At 33.2% G+C, this 24,541-nt stretch overlaps 1 protein-coding gene across 1 annotated transcript in view; it reads left to right on the plus strand.

Moving 5' to 3' along the window:
• RTTN (rotatin) overlaps positions 1-24,541 on the plus strand; it is an 81,735-nt gene that overhangs the window by 17,781 nt on the left and 39,413 nt on the right. Inside the window, exons 12-31 of the mRNA XM_031058862.1 lie at positions 393-563; positions 1,808-2,020; positions 3,249-3,361; positions 4,485-4,611; positions 5,639-5,764; positions 7,802-7,918; positions 9,657-9,796; positions 10,043-10,214; positions 11,125-11,224; positions 12,232-12,320; positions 14,394-14,511; positions 14,784-14,880; positions 15,628-15,696; positions 16,032-16,220; positions 16,919-17,158; positions 18,563-18,707; positions 19,488-19,642; positions 20,856-21,075; positions 22,726-22,854; positions 24,151-24,258. Coding sequence (XP_030914722.1) covers positions 393-563; positions 1,808-2,020; positions 3,249-3,361; positions 4,485-4,611; positions 5,639-5,764; positions 7,802-7,918; positions 9,657-9,796; positions 10,043-10,214; positions 11,125-11,224; positions 12,232-12,320; positions 14,394-14,511; positions 14,784-14,880; positions 15,628-15,696; positions 16,032-16,220; positions 16,919-17,158; positions 18,563-18,707; positions 19,488-19,642; positions 20,856-21,075; positions 22,726-22,854; positions 24,151-24,258 — 2,838 coding nt within the window. The remainder of the gene's footprint in view (positions 1-392; positions 564-1,807; positions 2,021-3,248; positions 3,362-4,484; positions 4,612-5,638; positions 5,765-7,801; positions 7,919-9,656; positions 9,797-10,042; positions 10,215-11,124; positions 11,225-12,231; positions 12,321-14,393; positions 14,512-14,783; positions 14,881-15,627; positions 15,697-16,031; positions 16,221-16,918; positions 17,159-18,562; positions 18,708-19,487; positions 19,643-20,855; positions 21,076-22,725; positions 22,855-24,150; positions 24,259-24,541) is intronic.

Genomic DNA, 24,541 nt, shown 5'->3' on the forward strand with positions numbered 1-24,541 from the left:
TGAAGGTTTATTAGCAGGTTCAAAGCAGGACTTAATATTTCCTTATTAAGACTGAACTTCAAAACAGGTAAAATTTCAGAAGGTAAAAAGTGTAGTGAGCAGAAATAAAAGTGATGGGGGGGAGAGAGAAAAGTGGGAGAGGAAAGGGGAAGGAGCAACCATGAATGGGTAATTATTGAGCAAAGTATTCAGAACTAATAGTGAAAGTATACTGAGGTCTAGGACTAATGCATAGGTGACAAAAACATTGCTATGTATTTTGCAGCATTTATGCAATTTTAGCTTATGTAGCATAATTGTGCTGATGATGCTGCAGGTGCTGTGTAAACACTGTAAATAAACAGTGATGTTTCATTTTTTTCTAATTATTGTATTTCTGATTTTGTTTTCAGAGAGACAAATTACTTCTGGTTTTGGGTTTGCTTGGAGAAACTATATTATATCACAAAAGCAATATAAGTGCAGAACAGCCTAAGGTGATGCTGATGCATCACAGAATGGCATTTATTAGTATTTCACTCTTCACTGTTAGATTGCTCCAAGTACTTCTCCCTGTAGAAAAGGTATGTCATCACTAATTATGAGTGATTGTCTCTTGGTTTTGCATTTTAAGAGGGCAGTAAGAGATACTTTCCTCAGGGATGAATACTGAGAAAATAGGCCCTTGGACAGAGAAATTAATCTGATTTGCTCTAGTTGATATATGATGGCAACTTTGTCCATTCTTCAGTTACCAGTGTATTCTGCAGATTACAAATCTTAAAAAAAAATCCAGAACATTTTTAATACAGTTTTTAAATGAATGTTTGAAATTCAGTATTCTTTTTCCTCCTGTAGTGTTTTTTTCTGATATGATGTATGGTTTGCGAGGCTCTGCTGCCCCCTGCTCGTTTGTAGTATGCATGCAAGTAAGAGTAGGATTATGTAACATGTAAAATCATCACTCTTATTCGGATTTTAACTGTTCTTTGCTTCCAGTGCTCTTTTAAAATTCTGTTGTAGCTCTTGGGGTTCGGGATTTCTTGTTGTTTTTAGTGGGGAGGGTTTTGGTTTTTTTATTTCAGTTGGGAAGGTCTGATGAAGTTTTTGTGAAATGGAAAGTGTTAGATGTTTAAACCTGGATCGGTTTTAATTTTTTGGACCAGTTTTTAGTGGAATGTAGCTTTTCCTAGACATTAGTTAATCGGATTAGAAGATTAATTTTCAGTTACAGGGTTTTTGTCACTAATATTAAGTCTTGTACCTGAAAATAAGTGTAGACGTACTAATCTAATAACTTTTCATAGTTTTTGTCTTTTATGTTCCTGTGTACCTAATTCCATTCTGTGTATAACAGTTCAAACAAAGTTACTGTATTTGAGGTCAAAATTTAAGTTGAAAACATGTACACTTGCAATTAAAAATAAAAGAAAAAACCCAAAACAACAAGAAAATCCTAGTCCTTAGTTTGCAATATGACCATGTGGAATTGTAGACAGCTTTTTTAAATACAGAAATAATTGTGCTTTGTGTACTCTCTGCTGTCTTGTGGTCAGACAGTGAATTGACTCCGGCCAGCAGTGTGCCGTGCCTGGATCATACACAACTTTTGTGACTGGTTGCAGGTCCGATATAAGAAGTGACATCTAAATAACTATCACTTTTAATGAAGAAAAAAGAATTCTTCATATAAAACTCATTTAATGAAATGTGTTTTCTAAATTTTAAGTAGCAGCAATAATGATTGTAGTTGTTGAATGACTGCAGGTGCTATTGTTGGTACTGTATTCTCAGGCTGTTATTCTGACAGTTGCTTTCTTTTTCAAAGGCAAGTAAAGTTACACAAAAGAGTTTGCTGAATGCTTTGTTCCTTCTCTCACTGGATATGTCATTCTCCATGGAATACCCAAGCATGCATGAATCCATTGCAGCCTATCTGGAGCAGATGAGTACTGAGAACTACAGTATTTATAAGCAAGTTTCAGAAGCTGCATATTCAATTGAATGCACTTGTAGCTTTATGGTTGAAGTTCATAAGGAGGTGTGAAAATTTATTATATAAATTTTTTCCTGTAGGCATATTTCTTTCTGTACTTTGTTTTCTTTCTCTCTAGTAAAAGTTAAAGTCTAACATAGCAGAGGAAGATCCCCATATTCTGTATGATGCGAGGTGTAGTTAATTTATATTTGTTTTCATTAATACTAGTCATGATGTTGGTAACAAATCTTATCTGAAGTAAAAACAAAGAAATAAAAATTAGAAATTGGAAGTGGGCACAGGACCTCTTATGGGCAAAGAAAGAAGAAGCAGCAAAAACTCTACTTATTTATACAAACATGTACATATATATCAATATATATCTTGACATATAATACATGTTTATTCATATAATACACTATTTTATATCTATTAAAATATATAGTGTGGGTGTATGTATGTTGTCCAGGAGTTAAATATATCATCCAGAAAATTTTAAATCCCAAGTACTTTGGCAATTGCAGCTTTAATAAACAACTACTAGGCTGGCTGAGGTTTGTATTTCGCTTTGTCATGAAGACAACTGCTTTATTAGTTAAGAGATTCTAGCACAGTACTGAAATATTCTTCTCCATTATCCAAATGGATAAGCAATTTTGCACAATACTGGTTCCACGGATGCTAATACAAATGAATAACATACACAATATCAATATAGTGCTGTCTTAAATCAGAGTTAATCTATCCTTTGTCTAGGCAGGTTCTGAAGTTAATAGAAGCAATACTTTGCTCATAAAATGCTCTTTACAATGAAATTAACTCTATCAAATTTAAATGGCTCATGTTTAATGTATTTGGTAACCAAATATGATGAAGATATATGTACTTAAATTTAAAAAAACCTAACTTGTTTATTAATAGTGGTATGTTTAAAGTTTAATAGTTAAATCTTTTATTATGCTTCTCTCACATAAAATGCATATTGATTAAAAAATAGTGATTTGAATAGTGTTAAAGTGCTCATGCTGTGAAATGTTAGACACATTATTTCTACTGAGTAGTTTATTTAGACTCAGCAGCTGAAGGGCTTTCAGCTCCCCAGAAGAGGTTCTAAATTTTTTTGTTGGAATGTATTGGATTAGTTAATTATAAACTTCTCTGTGAAAGACTGAACAAAAACCTACTTAGTATTTAATTATGATAAATTTGGAAATATTATGCAGTAATATTGGATAGTTTTAATTTTACTAATTTTGTTAGTTTCATTCTTTCGCTTCATTTTACTTCACAGGGGGACAAGAATCTTTCTGAATTACTAGAATTGGCAGATCAGGCTTTGAGTAGTCTACCCTTCCACCTACACTTTCCCTTGCTTCAAGAATGCATTCACATATGCTCAAATATGTGAGTACATTACTATTTAAAAGTCTGCTTGAGAAAATGTGATTTTTCTTTCTTTTTTTTTTTTGTGGATAAAGTTTCTCAAATAGGAGCTCACTTCTTTATTGCTTGTAGAAACAATTCTTTTCTTTTAGCCATTGAACAGGCTAATTTGTGCCGTTCTGTGGTGGATTTCTTGAAAATTAAATTTCAGTTGCTAAAAAGTTAATTATGTTCTATGTACAAGCTTTTATGATTTTGTGTGTAAAGTATGTGATTTATAAGGAAGCAATCTTAAACACTGACTTGTCTCTCAGTTTTCTTGAAAATCCTTTGCCCTGAGTATATTTGTATCATTTACTTTTATTTTACTTTCAGAAATCCTAAAGGACTTTCTTTATTGTAGATGCTTTATATTGCAACATGGCATCTCATTTATTAAACAGCATATTTTTATTGCTTTTGCAATTTTTCCATGTCTCTAGTTAGAGAATAAGTTACCTTATGGTGCCTGAAAAAGTTCTTGAAGAACAAAAATTTAATTATATACTGATTCAGAACTTGACTTTAGGGATTTTTTTCAAAGGAGACTGCATTTAAGATCTATCCGGTAAATGTTCTAAATGATGAAATGTATAAATGTTTTTCAATGTTCTAATACATTTAGAATTTATCATTGTTTGGTTGACGTTTCAGGCAATAGGAAATTCAATTTTTTAACTAATATCAATTCCCTTCACGATAGTGAGATGGACTTTAACCTCTATACTGCAAAAATTCTAAAACCACAGGTATTTTTATAATCATATATATGATCACATATATCTACTGAAGCTCAATAGAATTCTATGTTTTCAGATGAACATCAATGTTTTTTAGGCTCTTAATTTTGATGAGAGTGTTTTGAAAAACTATGATCTTTCATTACCTACAAGTTTAAAAGAATAAAAATATACAAACACAAAGATTGGTACTATGATTTTGGCAAATATGTTGTCATCTCTGAACTTTTTACTGCTTCCCAGAATGTATACCATTACAGGAAGTATTTTTCGGAGATTATCCTGAATTGTAACAAGAAAATTTTTGTAGGCATCTTTAGGTACTGTAAAATAAATTGGTTTAATTAACTATTTTTCATTTTTAGTTGGAAGTCTGCTGAAGCCAGCTCATTGCTTCAGGTGGAGGGTCAGAAGTTGCTTCTCCATCTATTGTCTCATCCTTTGTTGAATATAAAAGCTGAAGCCTATCACTGCTGTTTGGAAGTAGTTAAGGTTTGAATTAATGCTTACTTAACACTCTTGGTGTTGCACTCAATAATGCATGTTATATGGTTTTGTCATTAAAAGCATTTTTAATACAAATTCTCTTTACTGTGTTATATGCTGAAAAATCAGCATAAGCCTGGGCTTGCAGTTTACTGTTTCATTCTTGATATTAAATCTACTTGGTTAGGTACTTCAGGTACTGCATTTAAAAATGATACGTAAGGAACATGTAAATCCTTTTATATACTCCTAATACTGTTTGTTGTTTTGTTTTCTTTGGGGTTTTTTCTCTGTTCTGGAGCTGTGTTGTATGTGTCTTGGTTTTTTTTTTTAACATGGGTATTTTGTCATGGCCTTAGTTTTTTGTTATGATAGCCCAAGGGATAAAGAGCATGAACCTCCTAGAAGTATGGCATAAACTTCCTAAAGGTATGGCTGGACTCTGTGCTCGGAATGGCAATGTCATATTTATTGCGTCATTTTGGGTATTCCATAATATTGGCTCACAAAATAAAAATAACTTTTGTATTTTGATATAATACTTGAATGAAACTTTAATTTCCTATAATGGATATAATCTATACCTATTGTGCTTGTAGCACAATCCGCTAATGTATAAATATGCTGGAGCCAGCCTCTCTGAAAAAAACCCCTATCTCCACTGAATGACGCTTGTCTCTTTTTGCAAGATTTTTACCAGCCTATTTTACATTTTTCTTATTTTAATCTAGTGCCAAACATTGTCTTGTTTAATGTAATATACAGGCTTTCAAATTTATTTTCACAATTATTCAAAATAAAACCAAAATTATTTTATATTTCTTAGTCCTGTGTAGTAACAGGAGTTTTCAATCAGTGATCCAAACAGATGGTGTTTGTTCCAGGGCTGTCATGTTTAGCTTTCAAAAGTAGTCTTCCAAGGTGCATGGAAAAAGTATTTTGCTGCATGACAACTTTGGTCTGTCTATAAAACAAGATTTGGTAGTGGAGACTGACTTCAATTTTTAACTAACCAACTTTATTTTTACTGAAGGACTGTCTAGGTATCCATAATATTGCGAAACCCGTGCCTTCAATCTGCCAGGGAGTACATTTTCTTCTGCACCCTAAAGTGTTGTATGAAATCTGCACATTTGGCCTTCAGGAAGATAAGAGTGAGGTATGTATGGTGTTTGCTGGCTGTGTTTCTAAGTTGGTGTGCACACAGAGTAGGTGTTGGTATTCTCCACACTAATGCTTACCTGAAGTTTTGACCAAATATGGTTTCTTGCATACAGAAAAGATATGCAAACAGTAAGGTTGTAGTAAATGGAAGGATTTTTTTTATACGATTAATACAGAGACAAGATATTATGTGAACAGGATGCTATTAACTGTAGTAAAGACCAATGAAAATGGAAGTAAAATATGTTTTTTTACTTTTTCCTGTAATATTCAGTCCTAGTAAAATGTGTATATGGTGAAAATGTATGTATGGTACTTCACATTTATGGGAAACATGAACTTTGAAGTCTCAAGTTTTGTAAAAGTGGGGTAACCCCTGAAATGGCCGAGGAACAAAAAGACACTTTAAATCTGCAAGTCTTTGCTATAAAATTGTATTTCACCACCACAAACATCTGTGTTTAAATATAGTTACTGGAGTAGTATAGAAGTGTTCTATAATGTTGTAGAATAGGACCAAATTTCCATTGGGTTCATTTATATGCATGACTGCTTAACATATGTCCACTAGCCTATAGAGCTAAGTAGAAAGTTGTGAGAGGACAATAAAGTTACTTATGTTTTTTATAACATCCCTATGGTCAGAAAGAACATTTACTACCAAATTATTTATATATTTTTAGCTCATCTTCTGGAATGACTTTTTTTTTTTTAATTCAGTACTATGCACAGTTCCATTTAAAACTGATTTTTTTTGCATGTGAGCATTTTAAAGAGAGAAATAAAATGCATTTGAGAATGTGCTTTATGTTTATGTTTTGATTGTAATTTATCTTTTGCAAGGAAAGCATTTATTTTGGCTGCTCTATTGGATATGTTATTAAAAAGACTGAGAGTTTTCTGTATTAGTGGTTGTTCAAGCAAAAGAAATAGGTATCAATTGATGCTGAATTAAAAGAATCAGAGCTAGTACCTATTTACAAATTTGTCACATTTTGTTTTCTACCTTAGAGTGCATTTTTATTATATTGCTAACAAAATAGATAAAGAACATCGTATCCAAGTATTTTTTAATTTATATTACTTCTTCTTCGTCTATAACTGCTGCTTAAGTGTTCATAAAGTATCAGTTTAATCTTTTAGGCGTGTGACATTGAGAAAAAAATGGACAAGAACCTTGTATATCAAGTTAGGCTTGATATTTGCTATATGATTCTATAAAGCCAGTCTTTCTCTAAAGACAGGCTAGAGTGATACTATTAAAGGCTGTCCTTGTTGCATGGGGTGGGAGGATTTTTAGCTCTGGCATAAAATGCAGGGTTTTAGCTGCTGAAGGTAGGTGTTTTTGCACTATATAAGGAAAAGTTAATTCTGATAAGCTGGGCTTTTTTCCTATGTTCCCATTGCATTAATAATTTTAGCTTGTAAATACTTTAATATTACATATTATGTAGATATATATTGGATATGTTAATACAGTGTAAGTGCTGTATCATATGGCTTTTTTTGGTTTTGATAGAGAACTTCAGATAAATAACGATACAGCTTGAAATATTCGGTAGCCTTCTTAGTTTGACTCTTTGCCTCAGGAAAGTGAAATGGCCAGGTAACAGACTTCAAGTCTCTTGTCTTTCTGTGTCTTCAGAAGCATATCATAGACAGGGAATAAAATGCCCCAGAAAGGCAAGGTCAGGAAAGAAAAGAAACAGGATTTCTTTTACCTGCCGGATAGAGGGACCAATAGGTGTAGAAGTTTTAATAATGATATATTTTATTTCAGAAAAGACAAACCAGAGTTCTAAGGAGAAAATGATTATGTGCTCTTTAGGCAGAACTATTTGTGTGTTTTCTCTTGGAGGCTTTTTGAACAACTTAATATGGAGCTGAACTGATAATTTAAGCGTAGCATTCTGCAGTAACAATATTTTGTCTTTGAGACGTTTTTGAATAACATGTCCAATTACAGCATTGACAAACTGACTTAGACACATCTGTGTTGCATTAGTGGTTTGGTTTTTTTGTTATTGAGCAGGTGAACTCTACAGCCAAGGCCATTCTGATACATCTGTTGCAAGGACGGTTAATGATGGAAGTATTGACTTGGAACAAATTTATTGAGGCCCTCTGTCCTGTAATTCCTGTTTTACAGGTACTTCTAAGTGTTTTAATCTGAATTTGATGTATGCAATCATGTATATAAGGTTAAGTAGCAGATGGAAAATAGATAAACAGTAGCATACCTACAGATATGTTCTATTGGGCATCAAATGGAGAAATGTTTTATAGGTGTCCTAATATCAGTAAAGTTTGTTAGTACATGGAATTTGTAGACGCATTTTAGCCTGCTATTACTTGTGCATGAAATTTGAAATGTTGTAGCACAAATGAACCAGTACTGACTGGGGCTTAAAAGGTTTGAAGATACAAGTGAATAATGCAAGTACAGATTAAAGCATTCATAATTACTGAAATGTCCCCCATGTCTTAAATTTGAAAACTGTAGCTCCTCTGTAATAATAGTTTTCTGATCAAATACACACTCAAAAAATAGCAATCAGCCTAAGCTATTTTTTTAGTATATTTAGATATTTGATTTTGGTGGTTTTGTTTCCAATATTATAGAAGTATCCCTTAAGCCTTAGTCTTCATGTTTCTAGCAATATACAAATTTAGTTTTCATTATTTTTACTCTCAGCTTGATCTAAATGGAACTTTTGCCTTCTCAGTTGGATTTTCAGAATAATTGCTTCATCTGGATTCTTTACTGTTCTTTTACTAGTACTTGAAATTTCCTTATTGGTCTGCCCTTAGTCTTCCAGATTAGATATTTTGCTGCATTTGCCTAGTATCTGTTTTTTTGCCTTATTTCTCTCTTAGCTAATAAATTCAAGTATACCTCTTGTCTTCATTTTCCCCAAAAAGTCACACTCAATAATTATACCAACTTACTTGTTTCCCTGCTGCGTGTTCATTAATTGCCTGCACCTCAGTATTACCCTAAGTTGAAAAAGTAGCTTATGTAACTTTACTCTGTATGCAAGTTGCACAAAAATCAAGGCAAAAATGGGGAGAAATTGCAAATAAGATGGGCCTTGAAATAGATGGCTCAGCAAGAAAAAATATGTAGAGTAAATATACTGAGAACTTGAAAGAGAAGGGAGGAGGGTTATTTCAGAGCTTTCTCAACCAGTCATTAGAGCTTTTTTATGTTACCTGCATATATAGCCTACAAATGATTGACATTCAGGATTAAATAGTTGGAGATTTAATATAAGATGTAGGCTAAACAGGTGAGAAATTTTTGTGAGTAGAATTTCCTTCTATTCTGTAGCCTGTAGTGGCTTTGTACAATAGATTCCAGAGTGGGGTATGCCAGAGGTCTGTGTTTACCAGATGCATATAAAATGCTAAAATGCATTGTATTTTGCTCTACTTTTAAAATGTTTACAATATCATTACTTGATATAACTGATTCCCTTTTGTCTGGATGTGAAAATGTTTTGATGAAGATCTGAATATAGATAGAATTTAATGTTTTAAAATAATTTTCTTGTAGGGACTAAATTTTGTTTATTGAAATGGAAACTGGTCTTACAGAGCAGAATCATGTTAACAGATTGAATGGTGAAGCTTTGGGTGAAGGCACCTCTGAACCATGTAAAGAAATCTTTAGTTTATATAAAGGATCTTTTTTTTTCCCGCAGGAATATTAATCTGCAGAATTTAAATGTTTTCTTAAAAATAACTGCATAGTTGTTTTTTATGTTGCTCCTTCCGCACCCTCCCTTAGACCCTAAAATGGAATTTATTACCTTGTCTAATTTGCTAAGTTAATAAGTGGATTTTTATAATTCTGGAAATTTTTGTTTGTTGTTTGTTTCACTTAGGGTTATGCTGACACAAAAGATACTTTAGGTAAGTGCATCCTCTCTTTGAGTGAAACAACCTCTGACAAAGGAGAGGGCATTCTCCCAGGAACTCCCAGACTACAGGCTGCTCTGCGCCTTCTCTTCTCAAAAAAGCAGCTGTAAGTAATGCTGTGGAACATTTCAGCACACCTTCTCATCTTGATGACAACAATGTCCTCTCCTAAATGTTATGCTGTGTCTTGATTTGAGAGTTTGATTAATCAAGTCTGATTTGAATTACACCTCATATTAATTTTTGAATTACACCCCATATTAATTTTCAAACAAATTAATTTCTAACTATACAGCTCAAATTTTCCAGTATGAGTGCTTTATACATTTACTTTAAGTGTTTGTTCATTTAGGGTTCGTTCTGTAGCTGCTAAACATTTAGCATTCCATGTTCTCAATGAAGAAGGGGCAAACCTGAAACGCCCGTGCCTGAATGGTAATGTCCTGTCCAGCATTTCAAACTTATTTATTATAGAGGGAGCTATGGAACTAAAATTGGATGATAAAATGAACTCAATTATTAAGGTTAGTAAACTCTTTCTAAATTTTGCTCTTCTACCTGTCCAGTCTCCAAGTTTCCACTTTCAGAATGTTGCAATATTTTATACAAATTGCCTTGCTTCATAAAAAGAAATCTATTGATATATTCTTTCTGTGTGCACTGAAACAGTAGTTCTTATGCTGCCATTTGCAACACTAAGGAAAAAATAATTCCTTTTTTTCTTCTCTGGAGAAAAGATTTGATTGCAGAGAACACAGGCCTGGTCTGTTCATAGCAATTTCATTCTGTGTGGATAGATTTTTCTCATATATTGTTTCCCCCACAAAAACAATTTTTACTAAAACAGGCACAAATATTTTTTGATATGAAATATTTTAAAACAAATTGCAAATTTTTGTCTGTGTTTACTTAATATTGCTGCTGTTGCAAATTGTAAAGCATATCATGAGTGTATGACTCAAGGGAATACCTCTCTTTTTTTTCTTTCTGATTTCTCATCTCCCTTTTATTCTCCTTTTTTCCTTCCCCTCAATACTTTCAGATTAACAATATGATAAGCAAATGCTTAGATGCTTGACTCTATTGCCATTAAAAAGTCAGTCACCTTTATAGACTTTAAAGCATGTTCTAGCATTTCTGTATAGTGTTAAGATTTTGTAGTCCTACATAAATTAGGCATTATTTGTTAGCAGTCTGCAGCTATGATGCACTAGAAACTGTTTAGTTTTCATATTCCACAGATGTTATTAGAGATTTGTTGCAAAAAGATTGTAACCTAATCCATTCCTCTTACATGTATGTAGGATCTAACAAAATACATTCTAATAAAGAATTAAGATATTTTTCTTTTCTACTTCCTGTTAGGAAATTTGGCTGGTTTCCTTGCTTCATGGTGGCATACTGGATGCCAATCTAATCTTGTTTTACTTTTAGGCAGAAACTGTTGAGAAGCTGTATGATATTTTGACCTCTGATGCTGTTGACCTAGTTTTACGGAAGTCTGCAGCTGAGCAGCTGGTTGTTATTTTAGAAGGTAAAATTCTTCAGAAAATTTGTATTCATGTGCTGGTCATTTGTGAGCTTGAATTTTTGCTAGGTTGTCTGTATGCTTGTTAAGGGCCCTCTTTGTAATTTTTATTTTATGAATTTTGGTAAAAAGAAGTGATTGAATTACAATGCAAGTAAGCAATAGTAGGCAATCTTAGAGCATTATTTCAGTTGGCTCATAACTGTAGAGTTTCAGACCTTGATGTTTTTACTCTGTATATTCAAATTCTAATTCAATAATGTTTTCTTCAGGGAATTTGGATTCTAATGAGAGCACAAAAGTTCTTTACCATGGGAAGCTGAAATCGTAGATAATATTAAAAATACTGTGAGAAAAATTGCCACAAAAAATGAGGACATGTATCTACTTTGTTTCATAAAACATATGTAGTTAATACTGCAAAAAATTTCAGATGTTTCAAAAATGAAACAAAGCATAGGATGAAATTGTGAAGGAAAAAATGCAGGTTTATCAGGACAAATTTCATATGAGTGATCACTTTTTAGTTATTAAAAAACAAACAAACCAACACAACCAATTAAAATGTTGTATCTTTTTGCTGTTTATGTTGTTGAATATTCTTAAATCAGCTACTCTAAAGGGTGATATCAGTGGAAAATACTCTCATGGAGATTAAGTAAATACCATTTTCAATTCCATATTATACCTTAAAGTGTTTTAAAATATTTGAAGTGACATCCTTGTTTGACTAAAATTGAGTTGCAGTGGGATTACTGTAATTTTTCAGTGTAAAATTCTTGTGGGAATTTATGTATTTAAGAATCTGGTGTTCAAGGGGCTCCTATAGTCAGGTAAAAATACTTTGAAAAGGCTTGCCTTGCTAGAGATCTGTATTACTGTTGATTGATTGGCAATATTAGAAACTTATTGTAGATAGCAAGAGTTTGTAATCTTATTAAACAGTATTAAGCATTTTTATATTAAATTTGTGTGAAACCAGTCATTCTTGCTATCTTTTGCTTTTCCTACAGATACTAAAATGCATGACATTCTGAAAAAGTTAGGTGTGATAGAAAAGATATTGGCCTACCTTAATGAGTGTGTACACGTGGATGGCAAGGTAAAAGTATTATTAGTGGTTCTTACTGCAAGCATTGCTCAACATGAAAGTAGTAGAGTGCCTTTTTCTAGACTTGCAGCACTGGTCTTTTGCATTTATGCTGCACTGAACACAAGTGTTTAATAACAAATAAAATATGTATTTTGTTCTAGTTTTGATAATGCTTCTCTCTTAATCAGAGATGATTGGTTTCCCTACCTATGAGAAGAATTAGCCACAGAATTGTGTACACTAAGGTTCTGGAATGTGCCAAAAATTCCCAGAAAGCTTTTTCAGTGGAGTACAAAAAATTTTAATTACTGTTAAAAAGCAAAATGTTATGTATAATACTCTGTAAAAATTCTAAAGCAAATTATAATTTAAAATGAAATGTAATTGTATGACATGCTATTGTAAACATGTCAGATTGAATTTCAGGTATAACTATTTTTCTGATCAATAGAAGATCACTTCACCAGGGAGGGTCTCTTGGTGTAGATGATTGAGCTTTCTATTTTTGTAATATATGGGTAATCTGATGCTTGATTTTTTTCTTGAATTCATTCTTTGAAATAATTTCATGAAAGCACATTCAAGCTAGACAGTGCTTAATGTAACTTCAGTGGATAAAGTTTTTTGTCTTTCTTGCATAGTATTGTTACTGCATTCCAGCAGTCCAAACCTTGAGGTTTTTTTAAAAAAAAATCATGAGAATTTTTATGTAGTAATGACTTTTTTCCAAAAATGTTCTAGAGAAAACAGCTACTTGATACTTAGTGGAATTCTTTTTTTTGTCAAACAAATGAAAATTACATTGTTCTTCAGAAATAGCAATTTTTCCCCCAGATTATCAGTATCTAAGGTTATCTCTATAGCATTAAAGAATGTCTTGTCCAATTTATGATCTCTTGTATAGAAGTACTTCAGTAAACTCTTCTCATACACTTGAAGAAATTGAAATATTGGGTTCCTCAGGTTTCTGAATGTTGGCTTGTTTTTTTTATGTCAGTTTTATAGTACCTTCTTTAGAGAGAGAAAGTTATGCAACTGTTGTTTGGGTAGTGAGTAGATATTGCTCAATAATAAAGAAGGACAGGCATGGGAAATGTATTGCCCTGAGCAGAATCTTCATAATCAAGTAGGGGTCTAAGATGAACTTTATAAAGGGCTAAAAATATTATTTTAAAGTTTAATTTAATTCAGGAAGGGCTCAGGCAACAACTCACTAGGGCCTGTTACATTAGGACACTATCCTGAGGGAATCTAGTCCAGATCCTTTGTTCTCCCCTTGAATGATTTTTTTTATTTAATCATAAAATCAATATCAAAGAAAAATCAACAAAAAATCTTACATGTTCTTAGAAAAGTGGCCATTGAGAAAAGAAAATAAAATAAGTAGTAGAAATAAAAATGATCATCTTAATAAGGCTTTATATATAACTGTGCAAAAGATATTTTTTCCATACTAAATAAGTAGAGGCTTTCATTCATGTGGAATGAAAATAAAATGTATTTGTTGATGCTGTTTACAAAACAAATTTTAAAGGCAGAAGCTCATAGGCAAAGTAATGATACTGTGAAAGAAGTACTCTCTTCTCATTCTTAGGAGCTGTGGCTTTGGTTGTATTTTTGGCCATTCATTGATACTTTAACTTTTAGCCAACTGCTTTCCATTTTCATGATCTGACAAGCTGGGACCCAGAAAATTAGTATGATATGATAAACTATTTACATATTTTTAAAATGAATTAACTTAGATAGTTGTAAATACTTGGTGGTTTTTTAAATCCTTCAGCTTACATATATACTTCTTAAAATTCTGTAATTTGAAAGCAAATGTTATAATTCTATTATGAAGCCAGAGACCAATAAAATTACCATCAATTAATAATAAAATGAATCAACAAGTAAATATTTTTTTTAAGAATATGAGATTGTCGTCTAGCTGAAATGTGCTTGTCTAAGGAAGTTCTAGACTTCTCTTTCACAAATGATGGAATATATTGCTTAATAGTGGGACAGTCTGTGTTAATTGTACCATAATAAATTATACTGATAGTTGTATTTATTTAATCTTTTTCTCTGTTCCTGTAGCTTATGGAATCCTTAGTGGTACCGTGTCTGGCACTCCTACGCAAAATTGTGTGTGCTGACCCAGCTGTTCGCCTGTCCCTAGCACAGCAACCTTCTCTACTGCTTTTGCTGTTCAGAGGTGAGAATTGTGTTTCCACTGTAATACCCCTGTCAAAAGCTGGTTAAATGTTTAATCAAATACCTTCTTAAGAACTTTGGATCACTTCATGATATCAGATTCTGATATTTAAAAGATAAATAACTGTGTGCTAGTTTTCCCATGTTATGGCATGTGTTGAAAGTGTTGACAGGAAACTGTGTAAAGCAGTTTCTTTTAACTAGTGTTCTTCTATGTATTATAAGATATCAGTTTTTTCCTAAAATGTTTTTAAGTATCTTTATTTTATTCAGTTTCCCTGATACTCCAAAATGATCGTGCTGTTTTAACTGAAGCTGCAGTATTGCTTTGTCTTCTGTTGTTTGATGAAATAGCAAGAACAGAAACATGGTATGAACATCCACTTATTTAATAGCATATTGTCTAGACAAATTTTAAGTTTTTAATAGAAATAAAGTTTTATATATCTCCAGACAGGTTATGCCCCCAACTTTTATAGATCCAAAATTGCATAGTTATAGTCCAAATTGTTTCAATAACTGGGTTACATGCTCTGGAGGCCTACATGGCATATTTTTCCACTATGAACACCTTAGTGTTAATTTTATTTTTCAAAAAAACCTTGATTGGTCTGTAATCCATCTTTTCCATGAATGGAAACTACACAAATCAAATAGCTAGCTGTAGACATAGTTTTTTAACTTAATTAGAATTCTTCTATTTACTTTAGCTTTTCAGTGTAGCAGCTGTCTTAAAGCAACAGACCTTAGCTTATGGTATTTTATTATTTAAAAGCTGCATGTGCATGCAAAAATGTGCTTTTAGAATTCACACATGTGAAATATACTGAAAATACTTATAATGTGTGGTTTTCCTCTAACAGACAAAAGGAAACAAGTATGTGGAGTTTTTGATGTACAGTACATCTGCAATAAGTATTCCAGATGTGTGTGATTTAAGAAATGTCTTAATATTGGATAATCATGAAGAAATATTGTTTATTAATACAAATTATTCACCAATGGGTTACTAAAGATCTAGCTAAAGGGAGAAATAATAAGGAAATAACATGTGTAGTACTAGGAGAAAATCAAATCTTAAAATAGAGCACAATAATTATGACTTAATCTCTTTTAGGGCTGATGGCATAACCAGTAATAATACTGAGGTGCCTGCCTTCAGTTTACCTGTTGCTGTTGTTAGAAGGTACATGTGGGTGCTGGCTGGTTGGTTGGGTCATTGGTTTTGATTGTTTTACAGTTAACTGCTGATTTCCATTTGCCATCCATTCTGAAGTATGGAAGTGGCAGAATGAGGGGAAACCTTGATCAAAGCATTTTTATGATGATGAAATAAGTGTTTTTAAATAGGGAATTTTTTTTCTCCATGTCTTTGTTCTACTGTAAAAGAGTTTCAAAAAACTTTATTTGCAAACTTACAAGCTGATAGTAATAGAGCATTTAATTTAAAAATGAGCAAACAAAAAAACTCTCACCAACCACTTAAAAAAAAAATTGTTATTGTTATTTGTGTATTTTTAGGTACCATCTCCCAGTCAGGATCACTGCTCATCATGTAGTAAGCCCTAATACTATTGTGGTGCCATTGTCTTCTGAGTGCTTGACTATGAAACCTGTGGCAGATATGCTTAAGACAGCTTGGAATCTGTCATGGTACCATGGGATTGAAAACCTACTGCAGCTGGTAAATTATGAAAAGGAAACAGAAACGTGAGCCATTTTATCTTCCATTTTAAGTCCCAATATATCTCAATTAAATTAGTGTTTCATGAAGTTTAAATAGGTTTTCAACTTCAAACAGTAGTTCAAGCTGTTAGTTGTTTGAGAATGCTGTCATTTAAATGTAAAGGATCACATCCCAAGAGGATGAGGGTATGTTGTCACAGCTAATGTTTTACCTAAATTGCATTTTTACATGAAGCCTAGAGCTTGATCTAACTTTTATTGATTGTCAGGCTAATTCCAAATATTTTTAAATGAGCTCTGTGGCTGTTTTTCTTCATAGCCATTAGGGTTTCTTAGGGAACTGACTCTTTTTTCCTACTATGTAGACCTCCAGCTATGAAGTTGCATGACTTTCTCTTGGTTTTCTTGAAGGTTTAAATTTCAAATAAATATTCTTCTTAATGGTAATATTAAGAATTAGTATTTAGGTATCATTTTCCCAAAGAACTCAAAACACCTCATGATTTACATGTGGTGGTGTTGTTTTTGGTTTTGTTTTAATTTTTTGTTTGGTTTGGTTTTTTTGAAGGGTTAGCCAAGAAAGAATTGGCTAACAAAAATAATGTTTTAAGCCAATTTCTGTTTTATCTTCTCAGTTAAGCAGGAAGGGGAAGAAGTCAACACTCTCTGAAACAGTTTGTAAAGATACTGTCTGTTAATAATTTTTCTCTATACCTTTTCAGATTTTTAGACTCACTAAAACTTTCCTCAGAAGACATTCTTATATTGAAAATAACTCACACAAACTATGGACTGCAGGATTGTCTTAGTTTGATCATTCAGGCAACATCCCACAGGGATGTTAGAACTGCTCTCACTAGGCTTAGCTTCTATGTCCTGAATGACAGACTTGCATTAAAATGCAGTTCTGGGCCTTGTGGAACCACTTTGAAAGGCTTTGTTTGGCAGAAAGCAATGAACAGGTAAGCTATTTACTACGAAAATCCATTAAAGATTGTTATACTAAAATGGTAGCATTTCTATTTTTCATATTTAACTTTAGGGAAATTATTTTCAATGCATCTCTGATATATCTATCCATATATATATATATATACATCCATCTATCTATCATATGTCTATATATTTATATATTATATATCTATATCTGGGCTGACAGGAATCTTAGGCAGGTCAACAAGGGGAAGTGCCAAGTCCTGCAAGGGCAAGGCCATACCTCTGGGGTGAACCAAGCTGGAAAGCAACTTTGCAGAAAAGAACCTAGGGGTCCTGGTGGGACACCAAGGTGAAAATGAACCAAGCAGTTTGTTCTTGCAGTAAAAAAGGCAAATGTTATCCTAGGCTGCTTTAGGAGGAGTATTAGCAGCAAGTTGAGGCAGGTAATCCTTCTGTTCTGTTCAGCACTGGTCTGGAGCTCTGGGTTCAGTTTTGGATATAATATAAGAGTATCTCTTATATCTCCAGTATAAGAAATAATCACATGGAGCACACATACTGGAGAGAATCCAATGAAGAACAATAAAGATGATGAAAGACTGGAATATCTTTCCTTTGAGTAAAGGATGAGAGAGCTAGGACTAATAAATGTGGAGGAAAGAGTAGTCAGAGTGAGGATCTTATCAATGTGTGCAAGTACCAGAAGAGAAGGTGGGGCCAGGCTCTTTCCAGTGGTGTCCAGTGAGAGAAGGAATGGCCACAAACTGAAACACAAGAGGATCCCTGTGAATGTCAGGAAACACTTTTTTACTGTGAAGGTGACCAAACACAGACACAGGTTGCCCACAGAGGTTGTAGCATCTCTATCCTTGGAGTTACTCAAAAGCTTCCTGGACACTGTCCTGACCATCAGCTGCACGTGTCCCTTCATAAGCAGGGTGGCGTGACCAGGTGACCCCTGCAAGTCCCTTGCAATCTCAAAGATTATGTGATCTTGCAATTTACATAAACAAAGCCATCAAATATTTAAAATTTTATATTTAAAATAAGGGCTACTTGAAATGCATAGGTAAGCTTTGCTATTATTATCAAATGCTAATGTTTAATAGATAATTAATTTTTTATTTCCTATGTGACCCTGCTCAGATTTCTCTACAGTTTACTAAACAGAATTCCATTATTAACATATGCAAATATATTTTAAAATATGCATAACTATTTTGCATAGTCATAAAAATAACAACATTAACAGTATATTGTATATATTTGTATATCATGGGCTAATAGAGTGCCATATTTGCTATATATGTAATATACATATTTACTCCATATAATTTAACATTTGCAGGTGACTCCAGTCCTATTAGCCTGAGATTTTAAATACTCTTTTAAAACGGTCACAAGTATGAAAGCTTTTATTTGTATTGCAGGTTTCTACAAGTGCTTCCAGCTTCAGTGGAGGATGAAAAGCTTTTGGTAGATGTCCTAAGATTTTTAAACAAGTTGCTTAAAGAGCAGAAATCAAATCTGGAGTCAGACCATCTAAAGTGGATCTTGAAATCATTGCTTAAAAATGTAAGAATGGGGTTGTTGTATATACTTACATGATTTGATTGACCACATAACTGTACTTGCACATGCATGTGTGTACCTTCAGAGCTGCATGAGGGCGTGCTTAGCTATATAGCTACAAATGTATTACTTCTGTAACATGGAAGAGCATCCATTGTCTTACAAAGGGTGTCCTATGTTAAATACAGTCTGCGTGCACTTGCATTTTCCCATTTGCAAATACAATCTAAGTATTTGTGGAAAAATGCTTGTAGACTTAATTTCAATTACTTATAGACTGCTGGTACTTCAATTTATATTGGTACCTGGGAAGCATATAAGTTTTTTTAAGTATGGCCCATTCAATACATTAATATAAAACCTTAAAGCCATTTGATATGAAGTCTTTCAAGCAGCTGAGAAGTCCAAAATGCAGCCTGAACTAATTTTGTTACTGTATTTTCTGTTTTTTTGTGATCTATTTTTTATTGCTGGTTATTGCTGTATTACTTCGAGTTTTCTTTCATCCTTCATAATATACTGTCTTCTTAATGCCAGGATGTTTGAAAGGCCTTAACAGTAGATTTTTTATGGCATTGAGTAGATTCAAGTTAGTGGTAGGAATTTCAGGAATTTTTCACTAAACTTTTTGCAGTTACTTCTTAGTTAAGTAATCATGGAATTTCTGGTTTATAATGTGTGTGATTTGCAAGTTTTCAACAGAAAAAATGGCTTTAATGAAGGCATTAAAAGAGGATTTAAACAATGCATTACATGACTGTATTTTTTATTCTTTTCTTTTAGCAGACAAAATCCCTTATGGGCCTTCTGGTGCGACCAGAATCCCAAGTGCAGGATGCAATGGATGAAACACAGGCTGCTGTCAGGCAAAGACTGGATAAAGAACTCATTCGTCTTTTTAACCTGTTGTTAGTTTGTTCCATGTCTGTGACTGACAGGTACAGTGCAAGTAGACCTGCCTCTGTCATTCTGAGTGGGCATCATAACACCTATTGCTGCTGAATTTTGGTCACAATTTGAATGTTGTTACATCATGGCTGAGTTGCTCTGAACCGTGAATATACACTCTAGAAATGAAGATCAACATTGGATATTCCTTTAGACTGTAAAATCAGGAAATTAACCAGGAAATTTGAAAGAGAATGTGCTAGTGGTCACTTAGCAAATGGATAAATTAATTGATTGCATGGAGGAGATGGGCTATTTCTTTTTCACTGCTGCAAATTTGCATGAGCAAATGGTAACTTCATTCATTTTGTAGCATGTATTTATAGCAAAGTAAAACATTGGAATATTTGAAATAGCAATAGATGTTTCTTTTCATTGAACTCCTTTTTGGCCTATTTGCAACAGCTACTTTTAGCATGAAGCTCCAACCTTTTTCTGTCAATTGAGCAAACACAGAAATTAAGTTACATTATTTTTTCTTCAAATTTCTCATAAAACCTTTCCCACACTAAATCTCTCCATCCAAATGTATCCTAAGAGTTAATAAACTTTCAGTTTAAGATAATATTTGATTATTTAGTGTCACAATATACCTTTGTAAAAATATTTTCAAAATGTTATCCTTTTCATTATTTCCACTTGGTTATTTTCTAAAAGTTTTGACAGTGGGAAGAGGGCATGTTATAGACATCCGTGCTAGTTATGTGTCTCATACTCCTGAGTTATTTATCTACTTAATTCTAGATTTATTGTTTTTTGCAGGAGATATTTTTAAATTTGTCTTTTGAATCAGAGCAAACGTAAGTGTAACAGGCCATACATTTAAGAGTTGGACTTGATAATCCTTGTTGGTCCCTTCCAGTTTAGAATATTCTAGACAGCTCTTCTCAATGTGTCATCCATTGTCCTCAAGCTCTTGCTCTTTGTTTAGCATGTTCCTTAATAATGAGTTATATCTCATTTGTCTTTTTTTAGTTAAGCTACTTCATTGTAATCAGATGCAATGTTTTCAGAACTGGGGTAAAGCTAGAAATGTCAAATTTGATTTCGTATTACTCTGCATAATGTAATATTAAGTAATTGAGATGCTGAGCTTCACAGGCTAGCAGTAAGAAGAATCAGGCATTGGCCTTTTTCAAAATGATTCTTTGTAACAGCTTCATATTGATGGTTCATCTGTTTTGTTTTTTACAATTAAACCAGAGAGGGCTTGGAACTTGCTGGCTCGTTCAGAACAGAGCTGGCTCTGAAGCTGCTTCAGTGCTTAAGGCTAACAGATGCACCACATTTTTATGGACTCCCATCACTGGAGAGAACATTACAAGGAATGGTTCATGTTACTGCACTTCCAGGCTGGAGTACCTATTCTGCTGCAGTTGAACCTGTCACAATTTGTAAGAAATATTTAACAGGTCTTCTTGAGGTGAGTAGCTTATGTTCTTACTTAGCTTTTGGTTTGAATGCTGGTAAAGGACTGTATAATTAATGATACTATGCTTTTTACAGTGTACTTTTAGTGAATGTTGTCAGTAGCAATAGGTGTGGGAAAGATGCTTTTCCCTGCTAAGTGAGTAGGAGTGATATGGAGACTAGATTGGGTGATCTGTGTCTGTAGTTGTGAAGATTGGTTGTATTGCATGTGCTTTCATCATTAGTTTAAGAGGTAATACAAAGTGACTGTAGTTTCAAGCAAGACAAAAGTATATGCGGTGTTTTTAATAACTGAAACTCCAAGAGGAAAAATCCGAGATAACTTCCCCCAGGCAAAATCCACATATGAAAGGTGGTCTGGGAGAAGATTAGCTTGTTAACACAGAGAAAGCAGAAAAGAGGTAATTCAAGCTGCTGCAGTTGTTTGAAAGACAAAATTTCATTTTTATTTTCAGTGTTCTTCTATGTTTTCCAAGTTCATGGACATGGTAGACAGCTTGCTTTTGCTCCTAAAATTATGTCTTTTGAAAACTCCAGCCTTCTTAAAAGGAAAAGCATAATGCTGACTTTCTGTTTGTTTAGCAGAATTAACATATTCAGTAGTACACTTTTAGAAGTTTTTAGTTCAAATACCAATACATCTGATGAAGGAAAGATATAGTGTTTTAGGGGCCTTAACTTGCCAAGATTTCTTGAGTAGAAGGAAATAAACATTTCATAGACCTGTTTGATTAGATGAGCTCTGTCACTTGAAGTCTAGACTAAGAATGGCACTAAGGTTGTAGATTTTGTCATGCAGATGAAAGAATATTACTGGAAAAAATAATAATAAATATTATGGCATGCAATCAACTTGTGATGCGTAAGCTATTGTTCAGAAGAATTAGGCAGTTTTATTTGGCCTAAATATGAAAGTAAATGTGGATTTCTTTTGGAGAAGAATGGAAAAAGTGGGTATAAAAAAAACTTCTGTAGGCTGGGACACTGAAAGGAAGAACAAGAGCAAAAATGCAGAGGATTAAATCACTATTTTGTGGAGAAAAGTAAATCTAGACATGTATCTTGTAAGGTTATTATTTTTTTAAAAAGTATTTTGGGGCATATTTTGTTGAAAGCAGCATGCCTTTTAATATGCATGGTTACTTATTTGGTCAGACAGTTTATTTTATGTTAGGATCCACTGACCTTTATTTCTGTTTATTAGTATTTGATATAGAAAGCTAATAAATTTCTTCAAATCACAATGAAATATGTAAATGAAATTTTGTCTTGAACACTCAATTTTGAAAAGAAATTTTATTTTTAATTCCTGACATAGCAAAAGAAAACCTGGGTACAATAAATGAACTTTCAGGTCCATGAAAAGAAACTTTCGGGTTTCTATTCAACTTAGAGTTTACTATTAAGCTTGACTGTATTCTTCATTTGAAGAAAAAAATCAAAAACCGCAGATGTTCAGAGGTTTAAACGTATAGGAACCCATGAGATGACCAAATGACTCAGAAGTAAAGAAATTCTTACAATTCAGCTAGGAATCTATCAACTTTTCATGAGTTTAAAGAATGATTTAGTGTGTAAGACAGTTTGTACTCTGTGTGGTGTTTACAGTAAAGCTGTTATGAACTTGTACCCCCACTCTTAGGTCATCTCATCATTTTATGTTGAGTGGGGGGGAAATGCCATGTCCTTCATGGGAAAAGGTGTGACAAAAAGCACAGTCCTTTGCTTGCTTCACTTATCTCATGAAATGATGGCTCAAGCCAAGGATACGGTGAGTGCATTCCAGTTGTTCTTATCTCATCACTGGTGAGGGCTATGCACAGAGATTTTAACTGCTGAAGTTCATGGATAACTTTCTGTCATGGTTTAGGAATGGTACTCTCCAACTGAGTAGTCCTGCTAAAACCACACCACTGTTTACTCTTCCTTCCGCTCCAGCTGGAAGCACAGAAGACAAAAAGCCCCCAGCACTGATCTCATTTGGTCTATGATCTTAGATAAATGTACAGGATAGACTGCAGTATACAGAATTATATTGTTTTGTAAATAATTCTTTGGATTTTGAAAGGCCTTCTTTCAGAATAAGTATAGTTTCGTTTTTATAAAAAAAACAAAGCATTGGGATTTTCTATAGGATGAATAAATTTAGGAATTTATAACATCATTATTTCTTTAGCCTCACACACAACAGGCTTTCTAACCTGTGTTTAAACATTCATGTACATAGGGCTTTCACAATTGTGTGTGTGTATATATATATGAAAGAATATGTACATACATGGAAAAAGGATTGCCAGATAAAAGGAGCTATCATTACATACTAGCAAAATTCATATTGTGCTTTGTGTTCATGTACATGTTTGAGGGCTAGATTTGTCAGTTTAGTAAGATAGCCTTTATCCTGAAGCAGTTGAAGCAAATTCAACAATTAAATATTATTTTAAAGAATTAAAATCCAGATTAGTCTTACTAATATCTGTGATAGCCACAAATGAAAACCTTTCTTTATGATCAAGCACGCATGTAACTAGAAATTGCAGTATACCTGCTTCTCCAAATTCCAGGTGTCTCTTTCTTCTGCTCTCTACTCCTTTTTCAAGATATTAGGTACTGGAAGAGTTTATTAAAATTGCGGGGGGACAGAGCCTCAAGTATACTGCAGGGAGACAGCAGCCTCCAAAGACTTAGATCATAAATGCATAGATGAAGATGTGGACTCGATTTTTTAGTATCATTGCTATAGAGTAATATGCATAGTAGCATAATGATAAGTTTTATTTTCTTGTGTTTCTAAGTCATACTCTGTGTTTATGACAGTTTTACTGTTTGGACTGTACTAATAATTTTTAGTCTCAGAGAAATTTTAAAACCTGGCTGTTGTTTACAATCATGTGATTTAGTGTCAAATCCTTATGGAAAGAGAAATACAAAATTATCCTTCCTCTGTGCAATTAGTGTTACACAAAGCTGTTTTAGTAGTTGTTGGTAGCTCACACTGTTAGTACACTGGTATGGATTGAAAGATTCATAAAATAATTTCTTAATTTGTTTTCTGTTTGCTAATCAGGACTGGATATCTCTTTGGTCTTTGCCGTATGATAGTGGTGAAGAACAAGTTCTGTCTCATCTAGGTCTGGCATGGCTGGTTCCTTTATGGGTAGATAGAGATCCTGAGGTTTGTTACTGTGATATTAACTTCATATCTTATTTTGACCCTTAAACATTTGAAAATTTTTGATTCATTAATGTATTTAATAGTAGAACTGCTGTTCTGGATTATTTAAAATGTTACTAACTCTATCCTAAATAGTAGTAATAATACAGTAGGGAGAGTGTTTCCATATAAACGTCATCTAAGGAATCCTTCCTTATATCTTGTGTTTTCTTATGCTTTCATTAGTCACTCACTATCATGATTCATTGGCAGTTTTCCTTGACATTGCTGTAACTTAGCTGCA

Source organism: Geospiza fortis, unplaced genomic scaffold, assembly GCF_000277835.1.
Source record: "Geospiza fortis unplaced genomic scaffold, GeoFor_1.0 scaffold100, whole genome shotgun sequence".
Classification (NCBI taxonomy): domain Eukaryota; kingdom Metazoa; phylum Chordata; class Aves; order Passeriformes; family Thraupidae; genus Geospiza; species Geospiza fortis.